Raw genomic sequence first — 24,428 nt, forward strand, 5'->3', positions numbered from 1 at the left:
CAGCTATTTGGGGGTTGCACCCAGGGCTCCACTGTGGTAGCAGGCATCTGGGAGCCCCTGGCCCTTTAAATCACTGCCAGCACACCCAGCTGCTGCTGCTGCCCTGGGGCTTCTGCAGCCGGGCTCGGTCAGCGATTTAAAGGACCCAGGGCAGTAGCAGTGGCTAGAGCCCTGGGCCCTTTAAATTGCCACCTGAGCCCTGCTGCCAGAGCCCCAGGGTAACAGTGGCACCTGGGACCCCAAAGGTTCCATCAGTGGTTTAAAGGGCCCAGGGCTCTGCTGCGGTAGCCAGGGGCTTGCAGCAGCTGTCCTTTAAATCTCTGCCAGAGCCACCGCCACCCTAGGTCTCTGGCAGCAGGGCTCAGGCAGCGATTTAAAGGGTTCAGGGCTCCACTGCAGTAGTGGCAGCCAGAGCCCCCAGCCCTTTAAATGGCCCCTGAGTACTGAGGCGTCAAACCATCTCTGCAGCTGGCAGTGATTTAAAAGGCCCTGGGCTCTTAGCTGCCTATACCAGAGCCTGGGGCCATTTAAATCTGGATTTAAAGGTCCCAGGGCTCTAAAGGTCCCACCCCCTGCTCAGGACTCTGGGGTATAATAAATTCTTTAAATTACTTTCACCCCTGGTGGAGGCCCACCAGCATGGATTTAGATTGCAGTAGAATTATAGCCAATGATTGTTGGCAACAGATTCCCCTCCATTTCCACCCACACATGTCCTCTCATTTGCCTCATCTGGTATTAAAAACAATTTAATATCTTTACATAACAGTGCTGGGGAAAGCTGACTTGTCTAGCAAACAAATAGTTTTCAAATTCAGTTAACCGGTGATTGGTGACAGGCTCATTGCAGACAAACGTTATCATCAATGAATTACTTGCGTAGTGTGGATGAATCTTTATTGTGAAGCTTTGCAACTCCAAAAAATGAAAACATATGCTTCATTAACATGCGTCAAAGAGCACAAACTAAATTCAGATCCTATATCAGGTAAAAATACCTGGTCAGATTAGACTGTTTTTGGAAATGTGTGTGTGGAAGTAAAATGCAAACCCTTTTGTGTTAATCCTTAATAGCAACCTGATTCCCCAAATAAAGCTGCATGCTTGGAACAGGATATAGTTGCCTGATGAGTGACACTCTTGTGCTTTTATTATTTCTATAAAACGAATACAACAAACATGTATTTGGGTCACTAGCCGGGGGAGGATTTTGCTGTCTGAACTGAAGTCTCTCCCTACGGGAATGGGTGGAGAAGAGTCTGTAATAGACGCAGAGAGAGTAAAATCATCTCCACCCACCAACAGAACAAAAGAAACAGCGACTGAAAACCCAGCCAGACAGCCCCAGTATTGTGGTGTCTCCTCTGTATTCTCCAGAGGGATGAAACGAGAGCGGCTGGATTTAGTTTCCTACTCCCTAAAAGGTCCCCCAAAGTTCACTTGCACTGTCAATATCGCCGTCTACTTCCAGCGCCTGCGCAGACGGCTGCGGCTGCTATCTGCCCAGTAGGAACGCCTGCTTCGTGTTCAATTCGGTTGATCGTCTGGTTCGCAGTCAAATGCTCTATTTTGTGCCATTTGGACGGGCGTTTCCCTTTAGTACTTTTGGAACCGGAGAACATTCCACCCCTCCAGTTATTACACGCAGCCTCTGTCACGAATCTTTGCAGATCCCGGAAGATCCCTCTGGGCAGAGAGCTCGCTCCCAGTAGGTGAGTTTGTCTCATTCTGTAACACTAGATTTTAGTCTAGGGGTGAACTCGGGTGCTTCTTTACATCTATATATAGAGTTGTCTTTCTTATTTAGGTTGCAGACGAATAAGGGGGAATGTGAGGGAGAATGAAATCTTTCCTCCCCTTGGATTTGCACATTCTTCTCTGTTTATTGGGTGATTCAGCTGTTAACTGTATTTGCAGGCCTCATCTCTTTAAGAAACCTCTCTCTTTTCTAGTTGAGCCGTGAGTAGTTTGACAGAGAAAGTGTAACACGGAATGCCCTTTATGGTGCTTTTCTGGGAATTATTGCCATCTGTTTGGGTTGTTTCTTGAATTGCAGGATCAGATCTGGGTGGCTAGACTGACATTTTGTAATTATTTTATTTACTTTAAACTCTAGAAAATCTCATTGTTCTGGCTGCACAGATACAGTACATTATTTTTCTAAGTCAATATGACATCAGACTTTAAAAGGGGGTTGCGAGCCAGAGTCTATTCTAGAGCTTATATCAGGGGTAGGCAGCCTATGGCATGGCATGTGAGCTGATTTTTCAGTGACACTGATTTACACTGCCTGGGTCCTGGCCACCGATCCAGGGGCTCTACATTTTAATTTAATTTTAAAAACCTTATTTACTTTACATACAACAATAGTTTAGTTATATTATAGACTTATAGAAAGATACCTTCTAAAAACATTGAAATGTATTACTAGCATGCAAAACCTAAAATTAGAATGAATAAATGAAGACTCAGTATACCACTTGTGAAAGGTTGCCGACCCCTGGGTTATACTGAGAAAATCCTCTTTTTGGCAACTGTACGTTCTCAGAGCAGGATTTGAGATGATCTGTGGAAACTGTGTTCAAATCCAGTTTAGGTTCAGTCTAGGGTTTCAGTCTGGCAGTGCTGAAATTATATGACTATTCACATCAAAGGGACCAAAATGCTCTATTGATTTTGTAAGATTTTTACCACTTCAGTTCATCTCAGATTTCCACTATTCCACTCATTCCAACTTCTTCAACAAATGGACAGTGGTTTAACTATGCAGTACTGATTTGTCACTGGAGCACAGTCCATCCTGTACAGTTAATGAGGCAGAAACAGTATGGGTGAAGTAGCATGTGATCATAATATATACACACACAAAGGAGCTCAATTAAGGTTGTTTGGGCAACCTTGATTTGGGCATATCCTAACTTCTGAGAGCTTGACTTTGCAAACATATTGTTCTTTTAATGTAGTTTTTTTGTGTGTAATGTGACAAAGTGGAAATTTTTCATAATATTTTGTGTGAATATCATGTGTATTTCAGTTTCCCCTATGTGTTACATGCTTAACTAGACGGTGGAAAAAGGTTGTTTACTCCTTCATAGACCCAGAGATTCAGGTGTGACTGATGCCTAGCTGTCTGGGGCCTGGGCCAAACATTTGCCTGATCATCTGGAGAACAAAGGGCTAAGGAAGATGGATGGCCAGGTGACAAGGTTTGCCTGGGAACAAGAACAAAGGACTCCAGTGGGGTTGTTAAATGTGGGCTGCAGAAAGCAGGAGACACTTCTGGACTGGCACTTGAGGGTGGGTCAGAGATGGCTCTGGTTCTGATCTGACCCAGAGGGACTTTGTTGTAACTTTCTATTCTCCATGCTAACTAAGGACGTATAATAAACCCTTCTGTTTTTACAACACTATCTGAGAGTCACTCCAGAATGAGGAAGTCGGGGGTGCATTGCTCCCTTTGAGTGTGTAAGTCTTCCCCACATGTATAATTCAGGTGGACTCGCTGAGGGGAGCTCATGGTGTGAAACAGGAGTGCTGAAGGCTCTGAGGTTCAGTCCCAGGAGGTGGTAAAGCCAAGGGGTTTATCCCAGTGAAAGAGTGTGACCCTGAGGGGGTTGACACAAAGATGGGGATCATCCCAGGGACTGTTCCAGAGCTGTTTGAGAATACTGGACCTATGGATCTGTGACAAATGTATAGGGTCTCTGCCTATAAATGGAAATGTATATAAGATTAAATATGGAATTTGTAGAGCTCTGCAGATTTGCAGATATCCTTTTTATATCTGCAGACCATGTTTATGGATCACTGATTAGATGCAGATAAAAAAAATTTATCCCTGCAGGGCTCTAGGAATTAGAGTGACCAGATGGGATGAAGAAAATATCGGGACACATGGGAGGAGGGAGGAGGAGTCCCATTGGCGGAGTGGGCGGGGGAGGAAAGCAGAGTCACGCCGGCAGAGCAAAAAAACCCCAAACATCGGGCAGGACGCAGGACAAATGCCTAAATATCGGGATGTCTGGTCATCCTAGTAGGAATTTCCATGTACTGTAATGCTGTTGTGTCGGTAAGAGACAGAGTCATTTTGGCCTTGTCTAAGATAAGAAAATTGCCCACTGCTAATAACAGATTTGAGCAGCAGGTGCAGCTGAACTGTTTTATAACATGATTTATCTGCAAGTCTAGACCAAGCCAGACACTGTTCAGCAGCATTTCAGAAACTATGGTTAAAACCAATTCAGAGTGGCCCCTTGATGGATCTGAAAAGAGTATTAATAACAGTGGAATCTTTTTAAATGTCCCTACTGTAGACAAGGCTGTAATGTTTGGTGATAGGTCACTTGGATGGGGTATGGTATGCAAGGAAATTCTGGAAGTTTTGTGAATTAAAACACTTTGTTTTGTTTTGTTTTGTTTTTTAATAGGATGACTGTGGCAATCTTTGAAAACTGTGTGTTCTTTCTTAAAGTGAAACATTTACCCATTCAGGAGAAGAACAGACTGAGAACATGCATTAAAGAAAATGGCGGAATAATTTATTTTGTGCTAAATCATGAGGTATATTTCACCCTCTCTCCCCCCCACCAATGAATACTGAAGAAGGTTAACTTTTGCCTCTGGCAGAAAAATCAAAATTGGTGCAGATAGAGTGAGCGAGAGAGCTTTCATGTATGAAGTTCTAATATAAATACACCTCTATCCCGATATAACGCTGTCCTCGGGAGCCAAAAGATCTTACCGCATTGTAGGTGAAAGCGCTTTATCAAACTTGCTTTGGACTTTGATTGACAGACACTGATCCCCAGCTCTCTGGTCCCCAGCTAGTTTTCAGAGCTCTTACAACCCCTACTCTAGGCTGAGGGGCCAGCATGGCGGCAGCTGTGACCACAGCAGGTCTGAGTTATACAGCGGCTACCCTTGGGCTGTTTGCTGCAATCTCGCTGTAAGCAGGGAACAGGGAAGTCCTGTTTTCCTGCCCCTGGCAATCCTCCCACGGAAGGGCAGAGGCCATGGCTACACTAGAGAGTTGCAGCGCTGGTGAGGGGGTTAAAGCGCTGCAACTTAGGATGTGGCCACACTTGCAAAGCACGGCCAGCACTGCAACTCCCTGGTTGCAGCGCTGGCTGTACACCCGGTCGAGCCTCAGGTGTAGGGATTCCAGCGCTGGTGATCCAGCGCTGGTCAGCAAGTGTGGACGCCCACCAGCGCTTTTATTGACCTCCGGGGTATAAGGAGGTATCCCAGAATTCCTGTCCACAACAAACCGGAAGAAAGGGAGAGCTCGGAGTTCAGCCAAACTGCTTATTTAAAAAACAAACACAGCTCCTGTTTGCTGAGCGAGTGGAGGCAGGCAGGGGAATTACTTTGGAATGTTCACAGCTGTTTGCTTGAAGAGAGAAACAGCACTCTCACATGGCAGGGGGGAGAGGGGGAAGTCCGTGTTGAGCAGTTGCTGATCTGGTCTGACGGGTATTTAGCAGTACATAATTTGCATTTAGTGAATGAGAGAGGAGTGGGGGAAGGGAGTTAGAACTTTTAAAATGATTGAAGGTAGGCACAGTCCTTAGAACTTGCAAGGCAGGGAGCTGAGAACAGTGTCAACTCCAAAAATCCATTCTGTCTGTCTCCTCCACGCTCCCTGTCACATTCCACCCCACCCCCCTCTTTTGAAAAGCACGTTGCAGCCACTTGAATGCTGGGATAGCTGCCCACAATGCACCACTCCCAACAGCGCTGCAAGTGCTGCAAATATGGCCACACTGCAGCGCTGGTAGCTGTCAGTGTGGCCACACTGCAGCGCTGGCCCTACACAGCTGTACGAACACAGCTGTAACTACCAGCGCTGCAAAACTGTAAGTGTAGCCATGGCCTCAGTCTCTGTCCTCTCCCCCCCTCCCTTCTGGGTAAGGTGGCTCCTTGGTCCTGCCTCCCTGCTGAGGGCTGCGCCGGCTAGCCGCAGCCTTTGCTACATGGACAGCAGGGACCGTGTGGCCTGACTCCTCGATGGGGAGCTGGGCCCTGTAGGGTGAGCAAGGCTTGGGCGGGGCGCTGCGCTGGTGGCTCCTATGTCTCTCCTGCTGTGCCCTTCTGCTCCACCCCACCGCCGCTGCCATCCCAGATCATCAGTAGATGCGGGAGCCAGGTGAGGCTGGCCCTGTGGGTGGCCGCTTCAGAAGCATGTCCAATATGGTGTCAAAATAACGAGCTCTGTGCAGATAGAGACGAATCCACTTGCATGTGCCGGCGCCTTGCCATGGGGGGCTGACGGGCTGTTGCCTAGAAGACTCCACCCCGGGGGAGGGTGGTTGGCTTGCGCACTGGGAGTTGTTAGCTGAACTGTGATGCCAAGCAGCACCGTTGTCTTTCTCTTAGCCAACAATGGCCCAGCCCCGCCCACCAGAGCGCTGCTTTACCGCTTTATATCCAAATTCGTGTTATATCGGGTCGTGTTATATCAGGGTAGAGGTGTATTTCTATTTATCAGTGCAGTTGTAATGTATCTATCACTGTAATCTCTAGGTGTCATATAAAAATTAAGAGCAATATCCTATCTGTCCACAAAAGGACCATATGTTCCACCTTTACTTTTTTTTACTATGTCATTTTTGATGGCAGTCTTTTTCCAGGAGAAAAATTACCAGGCTATTATTGTTCTCCTTATCACCGAGGGAAGGTGTCACACAAAATGACAGGTCTTGCATTAGGTCTTAGTTGTGTTTTTGTTTGGATTAGTGTTGAATCATAGAATATCAGGGTTGGAAGGGACCTCAGGAGTTTATCTAGTCCAACCCCCTGATCAAAGCAAGACCAATCTCCAACTTAATCATCCCAGCCAGGGCTTTGTCAAGCCTGACCTTAAAAACCTCGAAGGAAGGACATTCCACCACCTCTCTAGGTAACCCATTCCAGTGCTTCACCACCCTCCTAGTGGAAAAAGTTTTTCCTAATATCCAACCTAAACTTCCCCCACTGCAACAACTTGAGACCATTACTCCTTGTTCTGTCATCTGGTACCACTGAGAACAGTCTAGATCCATCCACTTTGGAACCCCCTTTCAGGTAGTTGAAAGCAGCTGTCATATCCCCCCTCATTTTTCTCTTCTGCAGACTAAACAATCTCAGTTCCCTCAGCCTCTCCTCATAAGTCATGTGCTCCAGACCCCTAATCATTTTTGTTGCCCTCTGCTGGACTCTCTCCTGTTTTTCCACATCCTTCTTGTAGTGTGGGGCCCAAAACTGGACACAGTACTCCAGATGAGGCCTCACCAATGTCAAATAGAGGGGAATGATCACGTCCCTCGATCTGCTGGCAATGCCCCTACTTATATAGCCCAAAATGCCGTTAGCCTTCTTGGCAACAAGGGCACACTGTCGACTCATGTCCAGGTTCTCGTTCACTGTAACCCCTAGGTCTTTTTCTGCAGAACTGCTGCCTAGCCATTTGGTTACTAGTCTGTAACAGTGCATGGGATTTTTCCGTCCTAAGTGCAGGACTCTGCACTTGTCCTTGTTGAACCTCATCAGATTTCTTTTGTCTCAATCCTCTAATTTGTCTAGGTCCCTCTGGACCTCCAGCGTATCTACCACTCCTCCCAGTTTAGTGTCATCAGCAAACTTGCTGAGGGTGCAGTCCACACCATCCTCCAGATCATTAATGAAGATATTGAACAAAACCAGCCCCAGGACCAACCCTTGGGGCACTCCGCTTGATACCAGCTGCCAACTAGACATGGAGCCATTGATCACTACCTGTTGAGCCCGATGGTCTAGCCAGCTTTCTATCCATCTTATAGTCCATTCATCCAGCCCATACTTCTTTAACCTGCTGGCAAGAATACTGTAGGAGACCATATCAAAAGTTTTGCTGAAGTCAAGGAATAACACGTCCACTGCTTTCCCCTCATCCACAGAGTCAGTTATCTCGCCATAGAAGGCAATTAGGTTAGTCAGGCATGCCTTGCCCTTGGTGAATCCATGCTGACTGTTCCTGATCACTTTCCTCTCCTCTAAGTGCTTCAGAATTGATTCCTTGAGGACCTGCTCCATTATTTTTCCAGGGACTGAGATGAGGCTGACTGGCCTGTAGTTCCCCGAATCCTCCTCCTTCCCTTTTTTAAAGATGGGTACTACATTAGCCTTTTTCCAGTCATCTGGGACCTCCCTCTATTGTCATGAGTTTTCAGAAATAATGACCAACGGCTCTGCAGTCACATCCACCAACTCCTTTAGCACCCTCGGGTGCAGCGCATCCAGCCCCACAGACTTGTGCTTGTCTAGCTTTTCTAAATAGTCCTGAACCACTTCTTTCTCCACAGAGGGCTGGTCACCTCCTCCCCAGGCTGTGCTGCCCAGTGCAGCAGTCTGGGAGCTGACCTTGTTTGTGAAGACAGAGGCAAAAAAAGCATTAAGTACAATAGCTTTTTCCACATACTCTGTCACTAGGTTGCCTCCCTCATTCAGTAAGGGGCCCACACTTTCCTTGACTTTCTTCTTGTTGCTAACATACCTGAAGAAACCCTTCTGGTTACTCTAATGTCTCTTGCTAGCTGCAACTCCAAGTGTGATTTGGTCTTCCTGATTTCACTCCTGCATGCCTGAGCAATATTTTTATACTCCTCCCTGGTCATTTGTCCAATCTTCCACTTCTTGTAAGCTTCTTTTTTGTGTTTAAGATCAGCAAGGATTTCACTGTTAAGCCAAGCTGGTCACCTGCCATATTTACTATTCCTTCTACACACCAGGATGGTTTGTTCCTGCAACCTCAATAAGGATTTTTTAAAATACAGCCAGCTCTCCTGGACTCCTTTCCCCCTCATGTTATTCTCCCAGGGGATCCTGCCCATCAGTTTCCTGAGGGAGTCGGTCTGCTTTTCTGAAGTCCAGGGTCCTTATTCTGCTGCTCTTCTTTCTTCCTTGTATCAGGATCCTGAACTTGACCATCTCATGGTCACTGCCTCCCAGGTCCCATCCACTTTTGCTTCCCCTACTAATTCTTCCCTGTTTGTGAGAAGAGCTCTGCCCCTCATTGGTTCCTCCAGCACTTGCATCAGGAAATTGTCCCTACACTTTCCAAAAACTTCCTGGATTGTCTGTGCACCACTATATTGCTCTCCCAGCACATATCAGGGTAATTGAAGTCTCCCATGAGAACCAGGGCCTGCAATCTAATAACTTCTATTAGTTGCTGGAAGAACGCCTCGTCCACCTCATCCCCCTGGTCTGGTGATCTATAGCAGACTGCCATCACAATATCTCCCTTGTTGCTCACACTTCTAAACTTAATCCAGAGACTCTCAGGTTTTTCTGCAGTTTCATACCGGAGCTCTGAGCAGTCATACTGCTCTCTTACATACAATGCAACTCCCCCATCTTTTCTGCCCTGCCTGTCCTTCCTGAACAGTTTATATCCATCCATGACAGTGTTCCAGTCATGTAAATTATCCCACCAAGTCTCTCTTATTCCAATCACATCATAATTCCTTGACTGTGCCCAGGGGCGGCTCTAGACATTTCGCCACCCCAAGCAGGGCGGCATGTTGAGGGGGGGCGCTCTACCGGTCGCCGGGAGGGCGGCAGGCGGCTCTGATGGGCATCCCGCAGCCGTGCCTGCAGAGAGTCCGCTGGTCCCGCGGCTTTGGTGGACCTCCTGCAGGCGTCCACCGGAGCCGTAGGACCAGCGGACCCTCCACAGGCATGCCTGCAGGAGGTCCACCAGAGCTGCGGGACCAGCGGACCCTTCGCAGGCACACCTGCGGGAGGTCCACTGGAGCCACCTGCCGCCCTCCCGCAACTGGCAGAGCACCCCCCGTGGCATGCAGCCCCAACCATGCGCTTGGCGTGCTGGGGCCTGGAGCTGCCCCTGACTGTGCCAGGACTTCCAGTTCTTCGAGAGAGATATCCCTGTGGGTGCTCCACTCTAGGTGTCGGTGCACCCTGTGCCTTTGATCAGAGATTTCTGCAGCAGTACTCGTACCGGCCATGTATGTTCAGAGCCTGGCCCCCGCTCTGAGTATACCTCTAGTGAGCATGCGCGGCCAGTTCCTTCTGTACCGTCCCCGGCTTGAGATGGAGCTCAGCAGACTCCTTAAAGAATTTCTTTCCTCATCTTAAAATAACTTGTAGTTAGACAGTTTCTTGTTAGTTGTTAGTTAGTGTTACCTACCTTTTTTCTACTGTTTAAAAAAAAATTGTTCTCTCAGCTGCTTCAGATATGCCTGGCTCCACAGGCTTCAAGCACTACTCCTCCTGTAAGGACACTATCCCTCTCTCCGATGAACATTCGCAGTGCATAAAATGTTTGGGGAAGACCCATATTCCCCAAAAATGTGCTCACTGCACTAAACTAAGCTTCAGAGCGTGAAAGGACAGGGAGCTAAAACTTAAACTTATTCTACTTCAAAAATCCCTAGGGTCCGCCTCAGATCCTGGCGTGGACTCTGCCTCTACTCACTTCTAAAAAGCAGAAGAAAGCAGCAAAACGAGGGCACTTTCTGTCAAATTCAAAAGAAGCCCTTAGACACAAACCTTCTCTGGTCAGATCCACAGTCTCCTTACCAGTGCTCCCCCACCTGAGCACTTTCGACGAGCCGGGCTCTTCCGGCACTGCGTTAAACCCGCCTGTGCTTTCGGCGGCAGCGCGAAGCTCTGTTGCCGAGGCAACAGGCTTTCACTTGCCTGCCTCGATTATGGCACCTGTTGGCACCGCGATGAATGTGGTGCCGACATATCAGGCCCCCCATGAGGCACCGCAGCCTTCTATTAATAGCGCAGCACCGACTCCAGCACCGGCATTAACAGCGCTACTTGGCACGGAGCCAAGACTAAGAACTCTGGTGCAAGCCCAGGTTCCCTTACAGCAATTCTATCAGCCTTCACCTTCAGCTGCCTCAGTGCTGCCGTTTACCCAGTCAAGTGACCTCTTAGTGTCACCTACGCTGCAATCGCCCTTCCTTAAAGACTGCTTCTCCCTTACGAATGATTCAGGGTCCAAACAACCTTCCTCCAGTGAGGAGGAGTCTGAACTACAGGGTGATGTTTCAATGCAATCAGAATTCCATCCTCGGAGTCCTGTCACCCGCGGGCACAGGAAAATTGTCTCAGACTATCCTTGAGACCCTGCCTCCTGGTGCGTTAACCCCTGGATGGCACCCCTATGCCTTTTCCACCACCATGGCAGTATTGGGCCCCATGGGCACCTTTCCCTCAGCAGCACACCCGCTATTCCAATCCAACGAGATGCGAACGTCCAAATGATATGACTCACTTGGCGGCACCCTCCCTTTCTCAGGATCAGTAAACTCCTGCTCCTGATCCCGTACCAACTGAAGTACCAACTGAAGTAATGCCTGAAGAAGCTTTACTTCCCTCCCCTCCACCGTCCTCAGACGATTTTTCAAAATTCCAGGATCTCTTTAAAAGGGTTGCCAGCGAGCTTAGAATCAATCTAGAGGAAGTACCGGACCAACAACATGAGTTAACGGACATCCTGCAGCCCTCTTCTTCATCCAGACTGGCATTACCAATCAATGCAGCCCTTCTGGAACCTGCTAAGTCCATCTGGCAGGCTCCAGCCACAAGCCAGCCTACCTGCAAACAAGCGGACCGTAAATACTTCATTCCCTTTAAGGGCTCTGAATTCCTTTTCTCACATCCTGCGCCAAACTCACTGGTAGTGGACGCAGCCTCCGCCATACCCCAGCCAACAAGGAAGGCAAACGCTTAGAACTGCTGGGTTGCAAAGTGTATGCCTCTTCACAATTTCGAATGGCCAATTATACTGCAATTCTGGCAAAGTACGACCATAGAAACTATAACAAGTTCATGGACTTTGTTGAACACATTCCAGACCAGAAGAAACAACAGTTTACAGCTTTAGTTTCCGAGGGCCAAATCATATTATGCACGGCTCTTCAAGCAGCTCTGGATGCGGCCAATACCGCAGCAAGATCCACTGCTACAGCAGTGGTCATGCGCCGAGGTTCATGGCTCTCCTCTTCCCTCTTTCCTCGCGAGGTTCAGAGCACTATAGAGGATCTCCCTTTTGATGGTGATAAACTCTTTGCTTCCACCACGAATGAGGTGCTCTACTCAATGAAGGACTCAAGGACAACTCTTCGATCCTTAGGCATCCAAACCCCTACAACCAGAAGGCGACAGTATAGATATCAACCTTACCACCGTCCACGCTACCCCCCATATACTCAACATTTCCCAAGATCTCAGGATCAACAACAGCAACACTAACACCAGAGATCCAGATACCAGCCACATCGCTCCAATTCTTCCAGGATGCCCCAACTTCCTCCAACTAATAAGCAGATTTGAACCTTTGGTCGAGGATGTCGTAAACATCTTCCCAACTTCAGCGTATGCACTGCCTACAACTATCTTTGGACACCGCCTAGAGCCATTTTTGCACGAATGGCAGAGTATTACCACCGACAAGTGGGCTCTAGAGGTCATCACAGCTGGGTATTCTGTCCCCTTCCTCTCCTTACCTCCCTCCCCCCCACCCATCCACCCTCCCCGTCCCTCTGCAGGGACACCTCTCACGAGCTACACCTCCAGCAAAAAGTACATCTCCTTCACCTGGGGGCTATCGAACTTGTGCCCGAATGCCACAAGGGGAAAGGGTTCTACTCCCATTATTTCTTAACAGAAAAGAAAACTGGAGGATGGCGACCGATCCTCGACCTCAGGAGGCTCAACAAATTTGTCAAAAAGCAAAAGTTCAAGATGGTTACTCTCACCACCATAATTCCAGCCCTGAAGCAGGGCGATTGGTTTTCAGCCCTCGACCTACAAGACGCCTACTTTCATGTCACTATCCACCCAGCCCACAGACATTTTCTTCGTTTTACCCTTGGCTCAACGCATTTCCAATACAGAGTTCTACCATTCAGCCTTTCCACTGCCCCTCGAGTTTTCTCCAAGCTCCTAGCGGTAGTCACTGCCTACCTCAGGAAAAAAGTCATAATATTCCCTTACCTTGACGATTGCCTCCTGAAGGCCTCCACATTCGACGAGGCTTTCTGCTTCACACAACTCACCATCGATTGCTTCCAATCCCTGGGCCTGCAAATAAAGAAAAGCAAATCCACGTTATGTCCTACCCAGCACCTGGAGTTTATAGGAGCGAGCCTCGACTCCACAACCGAACTGGCATCTCTCCCACCCGACCGATTCAATACCATAAAACTGCTGGCTACGAGACTTCGCAACAGCCCCCTGGTCACCGCCTGAGACTGCCTCCAACTACTAGGGAACATGGCCTCGTGCACCTTCGTGGTCCAGAACGCACGTCTCTACATGAGATGCTTCCAAGCTTGGCTGGCCACGGTTTACAAACCAAATGTGCACTCACTAAACAAACACCTGGCCATACCCTACCGAGTCAAAGACTCTCTCATATGGTGGACAGTCCCCTACAACCTCTGCTCTGGAGTCCCCTTCCTCCAGACCTCCCCAACTCTGATAATGGTGACCAATGCATCCCTCACGGGCTGGGGGGCACACATCTCTCACCAAACAATCCACGGGCTATGGTCTCATTCCGAGACCTCCCTGCACATAAATATTCTAGAACTTCAAGCTATACGGAATGCCTGCCGCTGCTTCCTTCCACTAATCAAGAATCAGCATGTACGCATAATGACAGACAACATTGCCTGCATGTTCTACTTAGACAAGGAGGGGCTCGTTCCCTCTCTTTGCTCAGAGGCCATAAAACTCTGGAATTGGTGCCTTGCGAACCACATCCACATATCATCTGCTTATCTCCCAGGGGTGATGAACACCACTGCCGACGAGTTAAGCAGACGTTTCCCTTCGGAGCACTAATGGGAGATAGACGAGGGAATCATCTACAACATATTTCGCACTTGGGGTCACCCAACCATAGATCTCTTTGCAACCATGAAAAACACGAAATGCCTCAATTTTTGCTCCAAGGCGGGACTGGGCAAACACTCCCTTGGAGACGCATTCATGATCCCATGGCACCGGGACTTAGCTTATGCATTTCCTCCAATACCATTACTCAACAAGGTCCTCATAAAAATACGAACGGATCTTGCCAATGTGATCTTGATCACACCTTCATGGCCGAGACAACCGTGGTTCCCTTTCCTCACCAGGATGTCAGTTCGACCACCGATCTCCCTGCCTCTCATCCCGAACCTTTTATCACAGCAACACGGCCGGCTTCTTCACCCCAGTCTCTCCATGCTTCATCTCAAAGCCTAGTACCTGCATGGTTCTCCGACGAGAACTAGACTGTTCCGACCAAGTTCAGAGGGTACTTCTACACAGCAGAACACAATCCACCAGTACCACCTATCTCCGAAAGTGGAAATGATTCACAAAATGGTGTTCAACTAAACAACTGTCTCCTACCTTGGCACTTCTTCCCTGCATACTCAACTATCTATTGGACATTAAGCAATCCGGCCTTTCCTTCAGCTCCATCAGAGTCCACTTAGCTGCCATCACAACCTTTCATGGTACAGTTGACAATACCTCGGTCTTTGCTCATCCCATCACCAAGCGTTTCCTGAAGGGACTCCAAACCTTATATCTAGACATTAAGCCACCTACCCCTCCATGGTATCTTCACCTAGTATTGTCCTGTTTAACTCAACAACCCTTTGAGCCCTTAGCCACCTGCTCCCTCTTGCACCTTTCGATGAAAACAGCCTTTTTGGTGGTGATTACCTCCACCAGACGGGCAGGCGAGATAGCAGCCCTTATGGCAGATCCACCATATACACTCTTCTTCAAGGACAAAGTTACTGTACGCCTACACCCAAAATTCCTTCCAAAAGTTCACACTTCTTTTCACATCAATGAACCAATACGTCTACCAACTTTCTTTCCGAAACCACATGCAAACTCCTTCGAAGCCACATTGCACACACTTGATGTGCGCAGGGCCTTATCCTTCTATTTGGACAGAACCAAACCCTTCAGAAACTCTCCTAGACTTTGTCTCCATCGCGGAGCGCTCCAAAGGCATGCCTATCTCTATCTAGAGACTTTCGAACTGGATCTCCGATTGCGTACGACTCTGCTATCAGATAAAAAATGTTGCACCTCCAGCACTGATCAGAACACATTCCACTAGATCTGTATCTACCTCTGTAGCCTTCTTACGTAAAGTACCATTGACTGACATTTGTAGAGCAGCCACTTGGTCCTCCGAGCACACATTTGTCAAACACTATGCCCTTACTCAGGGCCCTCTCTCTGACACTCGATTAGGCAGGGCAGTATTATCTACTGCATTCCTGCCAGATCTAATGTCCCTACCTCCTTGAGATACACTGCTTCGAAGTCACCTAGAGTGGAGCACCCACAGGGACATCTCTCGAAGAAGAAGAGGAGGTTACTCACCTTGTGCAGTAACTGACGTTCTTCGAGATGAGTGTCCCTGTGGGTGCTCCACTACCCACCCTCCTCCCCTCTACTTCGGAGTTGGGGTAGCCTCCGTTGTAGAGAAAGAACTGAGGGAACCGGCTGCGCATGCTCCCTAGAGGTATACTCAGAGTGGGGGCCAGGCTCTGAGCATGCGTGGCCAGTATGAGTACTGCTGCAGAAATCTCCGATCAAAGGCGCAGGGGCACACCGACACCTAGAGTGGAGCACCCACAGGGACACTCATCTTGAAGAACGTCAGTTACTGCACAAGGTGAGTAACCTCCTCTTCTCCTTGCTTGTTTCCCAGGCTTCTTGCATTTGTGTATAGGCACTTAAGATGACTCAGTGATCGTCCTGCCTTCTCAGTATGAGGCAGGAATTCTCCCCTCTTGCACTCTCCTGCTCGTGATTCCTCCCGGTATCCCACTTACCTCAGGGCTTTGGTCTCTTTTCCTCGGTGAACTTAGTTTAAAGCCCTCCTCACTAGGTTAGCCAAGCTGCTTGCGAAGATGCTCTTCCCTCTCTTCGTTAGATGGAGCTTATCTCTGCCTAGCACTCCTCTTTCTTGGGACACCATAAAAGCATAGGACTGGAAGGGACTGTGAGAGGGCATCTAGTCAAGTCCCCTGCACACAAGGCAGGACTCTGCAATAACGAGACCATTCCTGACAGGTGTTTATCTAACCTGTTCTTAAAAATCTCCAATAATGGAAATTTCACAACCTCCCTAGGCAATTTGTTCCAGTCATTAACTACCCTGACAGAAAGTTTTTTCTAATGTCCAACCTAAACCTCCCTTGTTGCAATTTAAGTCCATTGCTTCTTGTCCTATCCTCAGAGGTTAATGAGAACAATTTTTCACCCTCCTCATTGTAACAACATTTTATGTACTTGAAAACTGTTATCGTGTCTCTTTGCCCCCCCCCCCACCCCCCCCACCAGTCTTCTCTTTTCCAGACTAAACAAACCCAATTTTTTCAGTCTTTCCTCATGGGCCATGTTTTCTAGACCTTTGTCATTTTTGTTGCTCTCTTTCAGACTTTCTTCAGTTTGTCCACATCCTTTCTGTAATGTGGCATCAGAACTGGACGCAATACTCCAGGAGAGGCATTATTAGCGCAGACTAGAGTGTAAGAATTACTTCTCATATCTTGCTTACAGCACTCCTGCTAATATACCCCCAGAATGATGTTTGCTTTTTTTGCAACTGTGTTGCCCTCTTAACTTATATTTAGCTTGTGATCCATTGTGATTCCCAGATCCCTTTTCACAGTACTCATTTCCCATTTTATGTGTGTTCAATTGATTGTTCCCAAGTGGAGTACTTTGCATTTGTCCTTACTGAATTTCATTCTGTTCACTTCAGACCATTTCTCAAATTTGTCCAGATCATTTTCAGTTTTAGTCCTATCCTCTCGAAGCACTTGCAACCCCTTCCAGCTTGGTATCATCTGCAAACTGTATAATCATATTCTCTATTCCATTGTCTAAATCATTTATGAAGATATTTAACAGAACTAGACTCAGGACTGATTCTTGCAGGACCCTACTCGATATGCCCTTCCATCTTGACTGTGAACCACTAATAACTACTTTCTGGGAATGGTTTTCCAACCACTTATACACTCACCATATAGTAGCTCCATCTAGGCCAGTGATGGGCAATCTGTGGCCTGCAGGCTGCACGCTGCCTGTCAGGGTAATACAGTGGTGGTCTGCAAGATAGTTTGTTTATATTGACCATCTGCAGACACAGCCACCTGCAGTTCCCAGTGACCGTGGTTCACCATTCCCAGCCAATGGGAGCTGCGGGAAGCAGCATGGGCCACAGGTTGCCCACCACTGATCTAAGCTATATTCCACTAGTTTGTTTATGAGAAGGTCATGTGAGACTGTATCAAAAGCCTTACTAAAGTGAAGATATGCCACATCTACTGCTTCCCCCCATCCACAAGGCTTGCTACCCTGTCAAAGCTATTATGTTGATTTGACACAATTTGTTCTTGACAAATCCTCGTTGACTCTTACTTATCACCTTACTATCTTCTAGATGTTTGTGAATTGATTGCTTGATTATTCATTCCATTATCTTTCTGGGTACTGAAGTTAAGATATCTGGTCTGTAATTCTCCAGGTTATCCTTATTCCCCTTTTTATAGATTGATATTATGTTTGCCCTCTTCCAATCCTCTGGAATCTCTTCCATCTGCAATTAGTTTTCAAAGATAATCACTAATGTCTCAGATATCTCCTCCATTAGCTCCTTAAATATTCTATGATGTATTTCATCAGGTTCTGGTGACTTGAATATATGTAACTTGTCTAATTAATTTTTAACTTGTTCTTTCTCTATTTTAGCCTCAGAATCTACCTCGTTTTCACTGGCATTCACTATGTTGTTTACTAATAGAAAATTAGTATTGAGTAAACAAACTAATGAACTGCAGTGCAGTAGTTACCTATTTTTGCATCTGCATAATAGCTGTGATTTTTAATCTCATTTTTAGTGTACACATGTCATTGTGGATAATGTTGCTGTACTCAGCTCTTATCATCTGAAAACTATTGAGAAGTATCGACTCCCCATTGTAAGTGTTGATTTTGTATGGAAATCGGCTGAAGAAGGAAAACTTTTACAGATTGATGGCTATGAGTCTAGTAAATCATTGGAAGGTAGTTCTGATCAAAAGCCAAGACTTTATGGTAAGTGTATTTAGTGAAGTTTTTTATGGGCTGGTATCTTTGGAGAGGAAGATTTAATTTAGAACTAATTTCAAATGAATTAGCAAAAATAGTTGTTTTCGAAAAAGTAATATAAACAGAAGATGCAGAAAAAAGGCTGGACTAATGAACCGCACCATATTGGAGTCTTTCCCATTGATTTTAACGGGCTTTGGATCAGGCCCTGGATCAAGACTATGGGTAAAATAATAAATCCAATCATGGCAGTCTTTTTGAATACACTGAAAAAATATCACCTGTAGTTAGCTAGAAGCTTTAGTTTGAGTCAGCAGTATATATTGGGTTAACAGAATGCTACAAAGATGAGTGTTAGTTTCTGAGACAACAAACTGTGAGGAATTATGAAATCTAGAGAACAGGATGTAATAGTAGCAGTATGAAATTAATAGCAGTGAGTGTGGAAGAAGGGTTTGAATATACTATAATTAAGATACACAGATTTCAATTTTACTCAGAAAGAAAAATACAAGCAAAAAAGGTCTGTAGTGACACTATGAGAGACTGCCCAAGAATTTGAAAATAGACCAAATAATCTGTTTTAGGTTATTAGTCCCCTCATACATTGTCTTAATTTTTTTTTTCAGTTCATTATTTCATGCCCCTCCCCCTGTTTTTTTTTAACACTTCTAAGTAACTTTTATTTCTTTTTGCTTTTTGGCGATAGCAGTGTCTGCTAATGTAGTGTCATCTATGAGTTTTATGTGTTGTTCACCTCCTCCGTAAGTTTGTAGTAAAGATGTTGTTATATTTTTCTGAACTCCTTGTAATACAGAATTTAGTATCTCGGATAAATTAATATTATGGATCAGTGTGGTCTTGAAAAATAAACGTAGGGTTAGGAATCAGGAGCCCCTGAGTTCTAATCTCTGCTCTACCAGTGACTCACTGTTGGACGTTGGCCAAATAATGTTACCTCATTGTCTCACTTTCTCTATTTGTAACCTGCTACTGTTTACCTTAGCTACCTGATAGGAATATTTTGATGATTAATTATTTAGCATCCATACAGTTCTTTGAACATATAAAGCACTTTGCAAATACTAAGTCACATTATTGATTTTTGAGCTATTAATGTGTTAAACATAAGTAAACCAGATACAAGGAATTATGCCAAGTAACATATTTTGATAATACGATAACAGGTGAGAAAAACCACTCCTCTTCTGAACATGACATTAAGGAGAAACAGGATGCCACTGAGAAGAATGAAAACTGTGGCCGTGATCCCACTCCCTTGGAAGTCAGTGAGAGCTCCGTTGGGCCCAATATGGAGAGCATCAGGTAATCCCTCTGCCCATCATAAAAGAAAAAATATATTTTGATATTAAGTGTGAACGGGGATCAGTTTATGAATTTGCCAGCATGCCTGTTAGATTTTTAAAGTTGAAATCTAGCAAACTATGTTTAACCCAATATGTAATAGAATCCAGTAGGATAAACCCTTTTTATTTAGTCCAGGGAATGTTAGCTTATTAGTTTAACACTAGGTTCTTTTCAGGTCAACTTTCAGCTTATCCTGATTTGAGAAGTACTGCTCACTTGCTTATTCTTAACCAACCAACAATTTATTAATTCACCAGAACTACGTTTACATAAATAACCAAAAGTTCCCCACACAAATGTAGACACAGCCAAGTGTGTGTACTGCAACACAATATGATCTGACAAGCAATTATCACAGACTAGAGTTGAGGCTCAGTAGTTATGTCACAGAACAATGCAAATTACCAAGATTTCTCATTACATTTAGTTATGGATCAGCAATTCTTAATCAGTTAGTACCTAACACATGGATCACAAGTCCAAGGGTGCACTTGTCTATAAGGCATTTTAAAGAGTGTGGTTACTTCTCTCTGGCACGATTGGTGCAAAAGGGACAAGTTTACAATATTAAAAGCAGTTGCTTAAAACAACTCCTTTCAATCTCTCTTACGCCAATTTGACTGGACTTACAAAGGAGTTAAAATCTCATGGGCTCAGTAGGGGGGCAATGTTCTTTGTGTCCAGGGCCCCAATAAATTTTAATCCACCTTTGATTTCAAGGATTTTGGCCCTACTATCAATTGGGATTCCCCCAATCTAAGCAATTTCTCTTCATATCCCAAAGTTATACCCTGGTTTATGTCTTTTAACATTTCTCCTTCCATAGGCCAGACGATTCCTATTCTAGAGTGTAACAATTATTTACAATGAAAAACAACAAAATCTTTACAATCTTCTAAGTTTGGAGGACATACTCCATACATTATTTGATTATACATAAGTATTTCACATTATTTAGGATTTATAATAGAACAAGAGGCATTTTTCACATATGGAAGGATATATATCTGACTCACAAGGCAAACTGCTGTGCAGGTGCTAATTTGATGTGAAGGACAAATTATTCACAGTATATTTGATTTACAAAAAGCACAGTGTATAGTTTATAGTCAGTTTGGGGTGAAAACACTCTGCATAGGAGAGATGGATGTGACCTTTGCTAATTTATTAGCTAGGTTGTGGAAAAAGAAAGAGGTTTATCCATTTACAAATTCGAGATACTTGCCTATGTGATTAACAATACTGTCATTTTAGCCATTTTAGTTTCTATAGTTGGGGAGAAGAATGCTCCACTTTGGCTGATCTGTGGTCCTTAGACAAAGTGTCTCACATGATGTGAAATATTTGCTTATTGTCTTCTTAGGTGAGTCCTATTTGGGGATAAACAGAGGTTGCTCTTCTAATTTTTGAGAGCTCGAAGTAGTAATGAATCATTCAAGGGATACCTGTCGCTTATGTTCCTTGCAATATTTTAAAAAGGAAAAGAACAAAACCATGCCCCAGCTCCTGTAGTCCCCACAGAGTTACTCTGGTGACTTCTACAGGTTGGATGCTATCTTGACAACAGTATCTTTTAAAAAAATCCTGAACCTTTCTCTGTTTTCTGTATTGTGTATATGCATGACCATAGATAAAGCTTTCATATCTTGTTTTAATAAAGAAACCATTTTTGCTTTTGAATCCTAGTTCTGAGATTTGATTTGACTTTTGTTCCAGCTCAGCATATGCATGAAGTATTAGCGTGTTGCAACTTCAGATATAATTGTTTTTTCATGTTGGCTAATGTTTTTGAGATATATGTGTGTGAAATTTATATTTATTTTTGAAAACCCTGGGACCGGCCCCAAAGACTTAACCATTTCTAAAACCCTAATGTTTTTGAGTGCTTTTTCTTTCCACTCGTAAAAGCTCTAACTTGCCTCTGGGTTAAGTAATGACATAGAAATTTTATTTATTATTCTGTAATGCAGCCTAGGATCTTGGGAGTTTTAGAAAAGATACATTAAAAATAATAACAATAATTGATAATAATCACGGATTTGATCTGAGCCTGCCCCCAGTGAAGTTAGTAGCAAAACCTCCCACTGACTTTACAAACATGTCGATGATGAGGTAGGTGAATAAATATTATCCTCATTTTACAGAAGTATAAACTGATGCTGAGGGTCTATATTGTTACCCTGAGTCACTAGCTGCATTTGAAGGGAAGTTGTTTTGGGGGCCCATAGTAACAGGATTTCCTGGAGGAATTCTGGATGTTTCCATTAGAATTCCGCTGGGCATGCACACTGGTGCTCTACCAACCTCTTACAAGGTACAATGTGGGATTCCTCTTGTGCTTTGGTGGCCAGCATAGGGTAGTCACCTTCTCCCTCCCTGTCCACTTTCAGAAAGCCAAGCAGTTCTGCCACTACTGCTGTTCTGATTGCCTCTGGTTCTTTTGTAGTGTCACAGAAGAGAGGGGAAATTGCCTTGTGTCTTCTCTTTTGTCTCGCATAGCAGTGCAGGGTTGTCCACAAGTACCTTCTCCAAGAACATACTGAGAACTGCAGGGGCGGCTCTAGGGATTTTGCAGCCCCAAGCACGGCAGGCAGGCTGCCTCTGGCTGTTTGCCTGTGGAGGGTCCACTGGTCCCGCGGCTTTGGAGGACCTCCCGCAGGTGTACCTGCGGGAGGTCCTCCGAAGCGGCGGGACCACGAACCCTCTGCAGGCATGCCTGCGGGAGGTCCTCCGAAGCCACGGGACTAGCAGACCCTCTCCGCAGGCAAGCTCCTGGAGGCAGCCTGCCTGCCGCCCTCGCGGCGCCAGCAAAGCGCCTTCCGCGGCTTGCCGCCCCAAGCATGCGCTTGGCGTGCTGGGGCCTGGAACTGCCCCTGGAGAACTGAGAGGCAGAGCTGGGATCAGAACTCAGAAGGTTTTGGCTCCCAGCTCAATTCTCTAGACCTCACTGTTGCTAAAAATGTAGTTTAATTTGGTTGTGCCCTGCACTAGGCTTTTCCACGCAGCAGTGTGATGTGTTGTATAAGTTTGTGATTTATAGAGTGTATTAACGTGCTGAGCATTAATTGGTCTGATAGGCCCTGATCATGTGCTTTAAGGTAGTGCTGTTTGAAACAGTAATATGTTAAAGTGAACTAGGGAACCTTTAGTGCCATCAGTATACATGGACCAGTTAATACTCAACAAGTTAATGCGCTTAGAAATCACACCATCATATAGCTTATAGCTTCATCATGGAGACACACCCTTTTTTAATTTGTAAAACAAGTTTTACAAGTATCTTTATCATACAAGGTAATCCTCCTATTTAAGTTGCTAAGTACTCCAGACCATAACAGCTATGAAGGTGCTTTCATGAGGTGTTGGGTAACAATACTGCATCTCACATTTCTAATGAAGACTTCATTCTTTTTTCTTTCAAAAAAAAAGAAAAAAATGAACTAAAGATATGCAAAAAACAGATCTTGACATTAAATATCTTTAAAGCACTGTCTTAACAAAAAGCAGGACATTCTTAATGCTGAATGATACGGCACCGCTGTTTCACTCAGGTTACAGACGATAGTCTTCTATGTGACAGTTTTGAAACTGATGAGGATCTTGCATTCCATTTAATTTTGTAGGATCATCACACAACAGAATGAGCTGACTGTGAAACAGTTATCTGAAAGGTGACCTACAAAGGCGAAGGGAATAAAAATCCTTGTGCTTTTTTTTTTTTTCTAAGCTTTGTAATATCAGGAGTGGTAAAGGTTGTCTTCCTTAATGTTGCTAGAGGCCTAGAGAACTGTATGAGCTTTCAGTTAAAGAGGCAAGGATATTGAATCTTTCATAAACAGAGCTTTTTCTCCCATTCCCCTTCCATTTTGTCAGATTTTTATCTCCTGTGACATCCTAATCTGCTAGTTCTCAAGCAGTCCAGAGAGTCCTCCATCAAAAACAGGCAATTCAAACTGGAGATTTCCAATTAAAACCTCCCCAAAGCACTTGTATGAAAGAGAACCTCCAGGCCTTTTTTTCTTTTTTTTTTTTATTGCATCTTAAGAAAGCAAAAAAAAAAAAAAAGGTTTTCCCCCATTTTCAGATCACCTTTAACTTTGACTTTCTTAGCTTTTGTATTGCTTAAATAGACACATACACTTCTACCCCGATATAACACTGTCCTCAGGAGCCAAAAAATCTTACCATGTTATAAATTAAACCATGTTATATCGAACTTGCTTTGATCTGCTGGAGCGTGCAGCCCAACCCCCCCCAGTAGCGCTGCTTTACCGTGTTATGTCCAAATTCGTGTTGTATTGGTTCGTGTTATATCGGGGTAGAGGTGTATAACTCAGTCCTGCATCCCTGATACATGCAAAACTTCCATTGATCTTATTTGGAATTAAATAGGCAGAAAAGACTGTGGGCTCAAGCTCTGTGTTTAAAAAAAATAATATTATAACATAAAATATATATATATATTATAATTATTATGATATTATCATGTAAAATAATTGATTATGATTTTAAAAGGCCAAGCTGTTTTAAACTAGAGTTTTGTTCACTATAGCAATTTCTCTGGTTACAGAATTTCTCTGCTAAAACAAATAGATTTTTGTTTACATTTCTGTCTGGTCCTTCTGCCACAGAACACTCAATGAATCTGATTTTCAGAAGTGCAGAGCACCTGCACTGTAAACCCCCCAGCACAGCTGAATATCATGTGTATTGAAGTTACTCCTATGCCAGTTGAGAGCAAAGGGCTGATTGTTACTGTAATTAAGGAGAGAGCAAGTTGTATAAGAAGAAACAACTAAAACACTCACATTTTAAAAACTTATTAATAAAATACATGTTTCACTGGCATTAAAAGCCATCAGTGGTAGAATAGATGTTAATTTTCTAGGAATGAAATCAGTTACAAATTATACTTATTTGCTTAAAATACTTGATGTTGAAGGGCA

The 24,428-nt window shown here is 44.9% G+C and overlaps 1 protein-coding gene across 1 annotated transcript in view; it reads left to right on the forward strand.

Annotated features, from left to right (window-relative positions):
- The first annotated feature begins 452 nt into the window (after nt 1–452).
- Nucleotides 453–24,428, forward strand: part of PARP4 (poly(ADP-ribose) polymerase family member 4) — a 79,156-nt gene continuing 55,180 nt past the window's right edge. Inside the window, 5 exon segments of the mRNA XM_030561355.1 lie at nt 453–1,712; nt 3,096–3,206; nt 4,428–4,560; nt 17,925–18,120; nt 19,302–19,440. Coding sequence (XP_030417215.1) covers nt 3,187–3,206; nt 4,428–4,560; nt 17,925–18,120; nt 19,302–19,440 — 488 coding nt within the window. The 5' untranslated portion in view covers nt 453–1,712; nt 3,096–3,186.

Source organism: Gopherus evgoodei, chromosome 1 (genome assembly GCF_007399415.2).
Source record: "Gopherus evgoodei ecotype Sinaloan lineage chromosome 1, rGopEvg1_v1.p, whole genome shotgun sequence".
NCBI lineage: Eukaryota > Metazoa > Chordata > Testudines > Testudinidae > Gopherus > Gopherus evgoodei.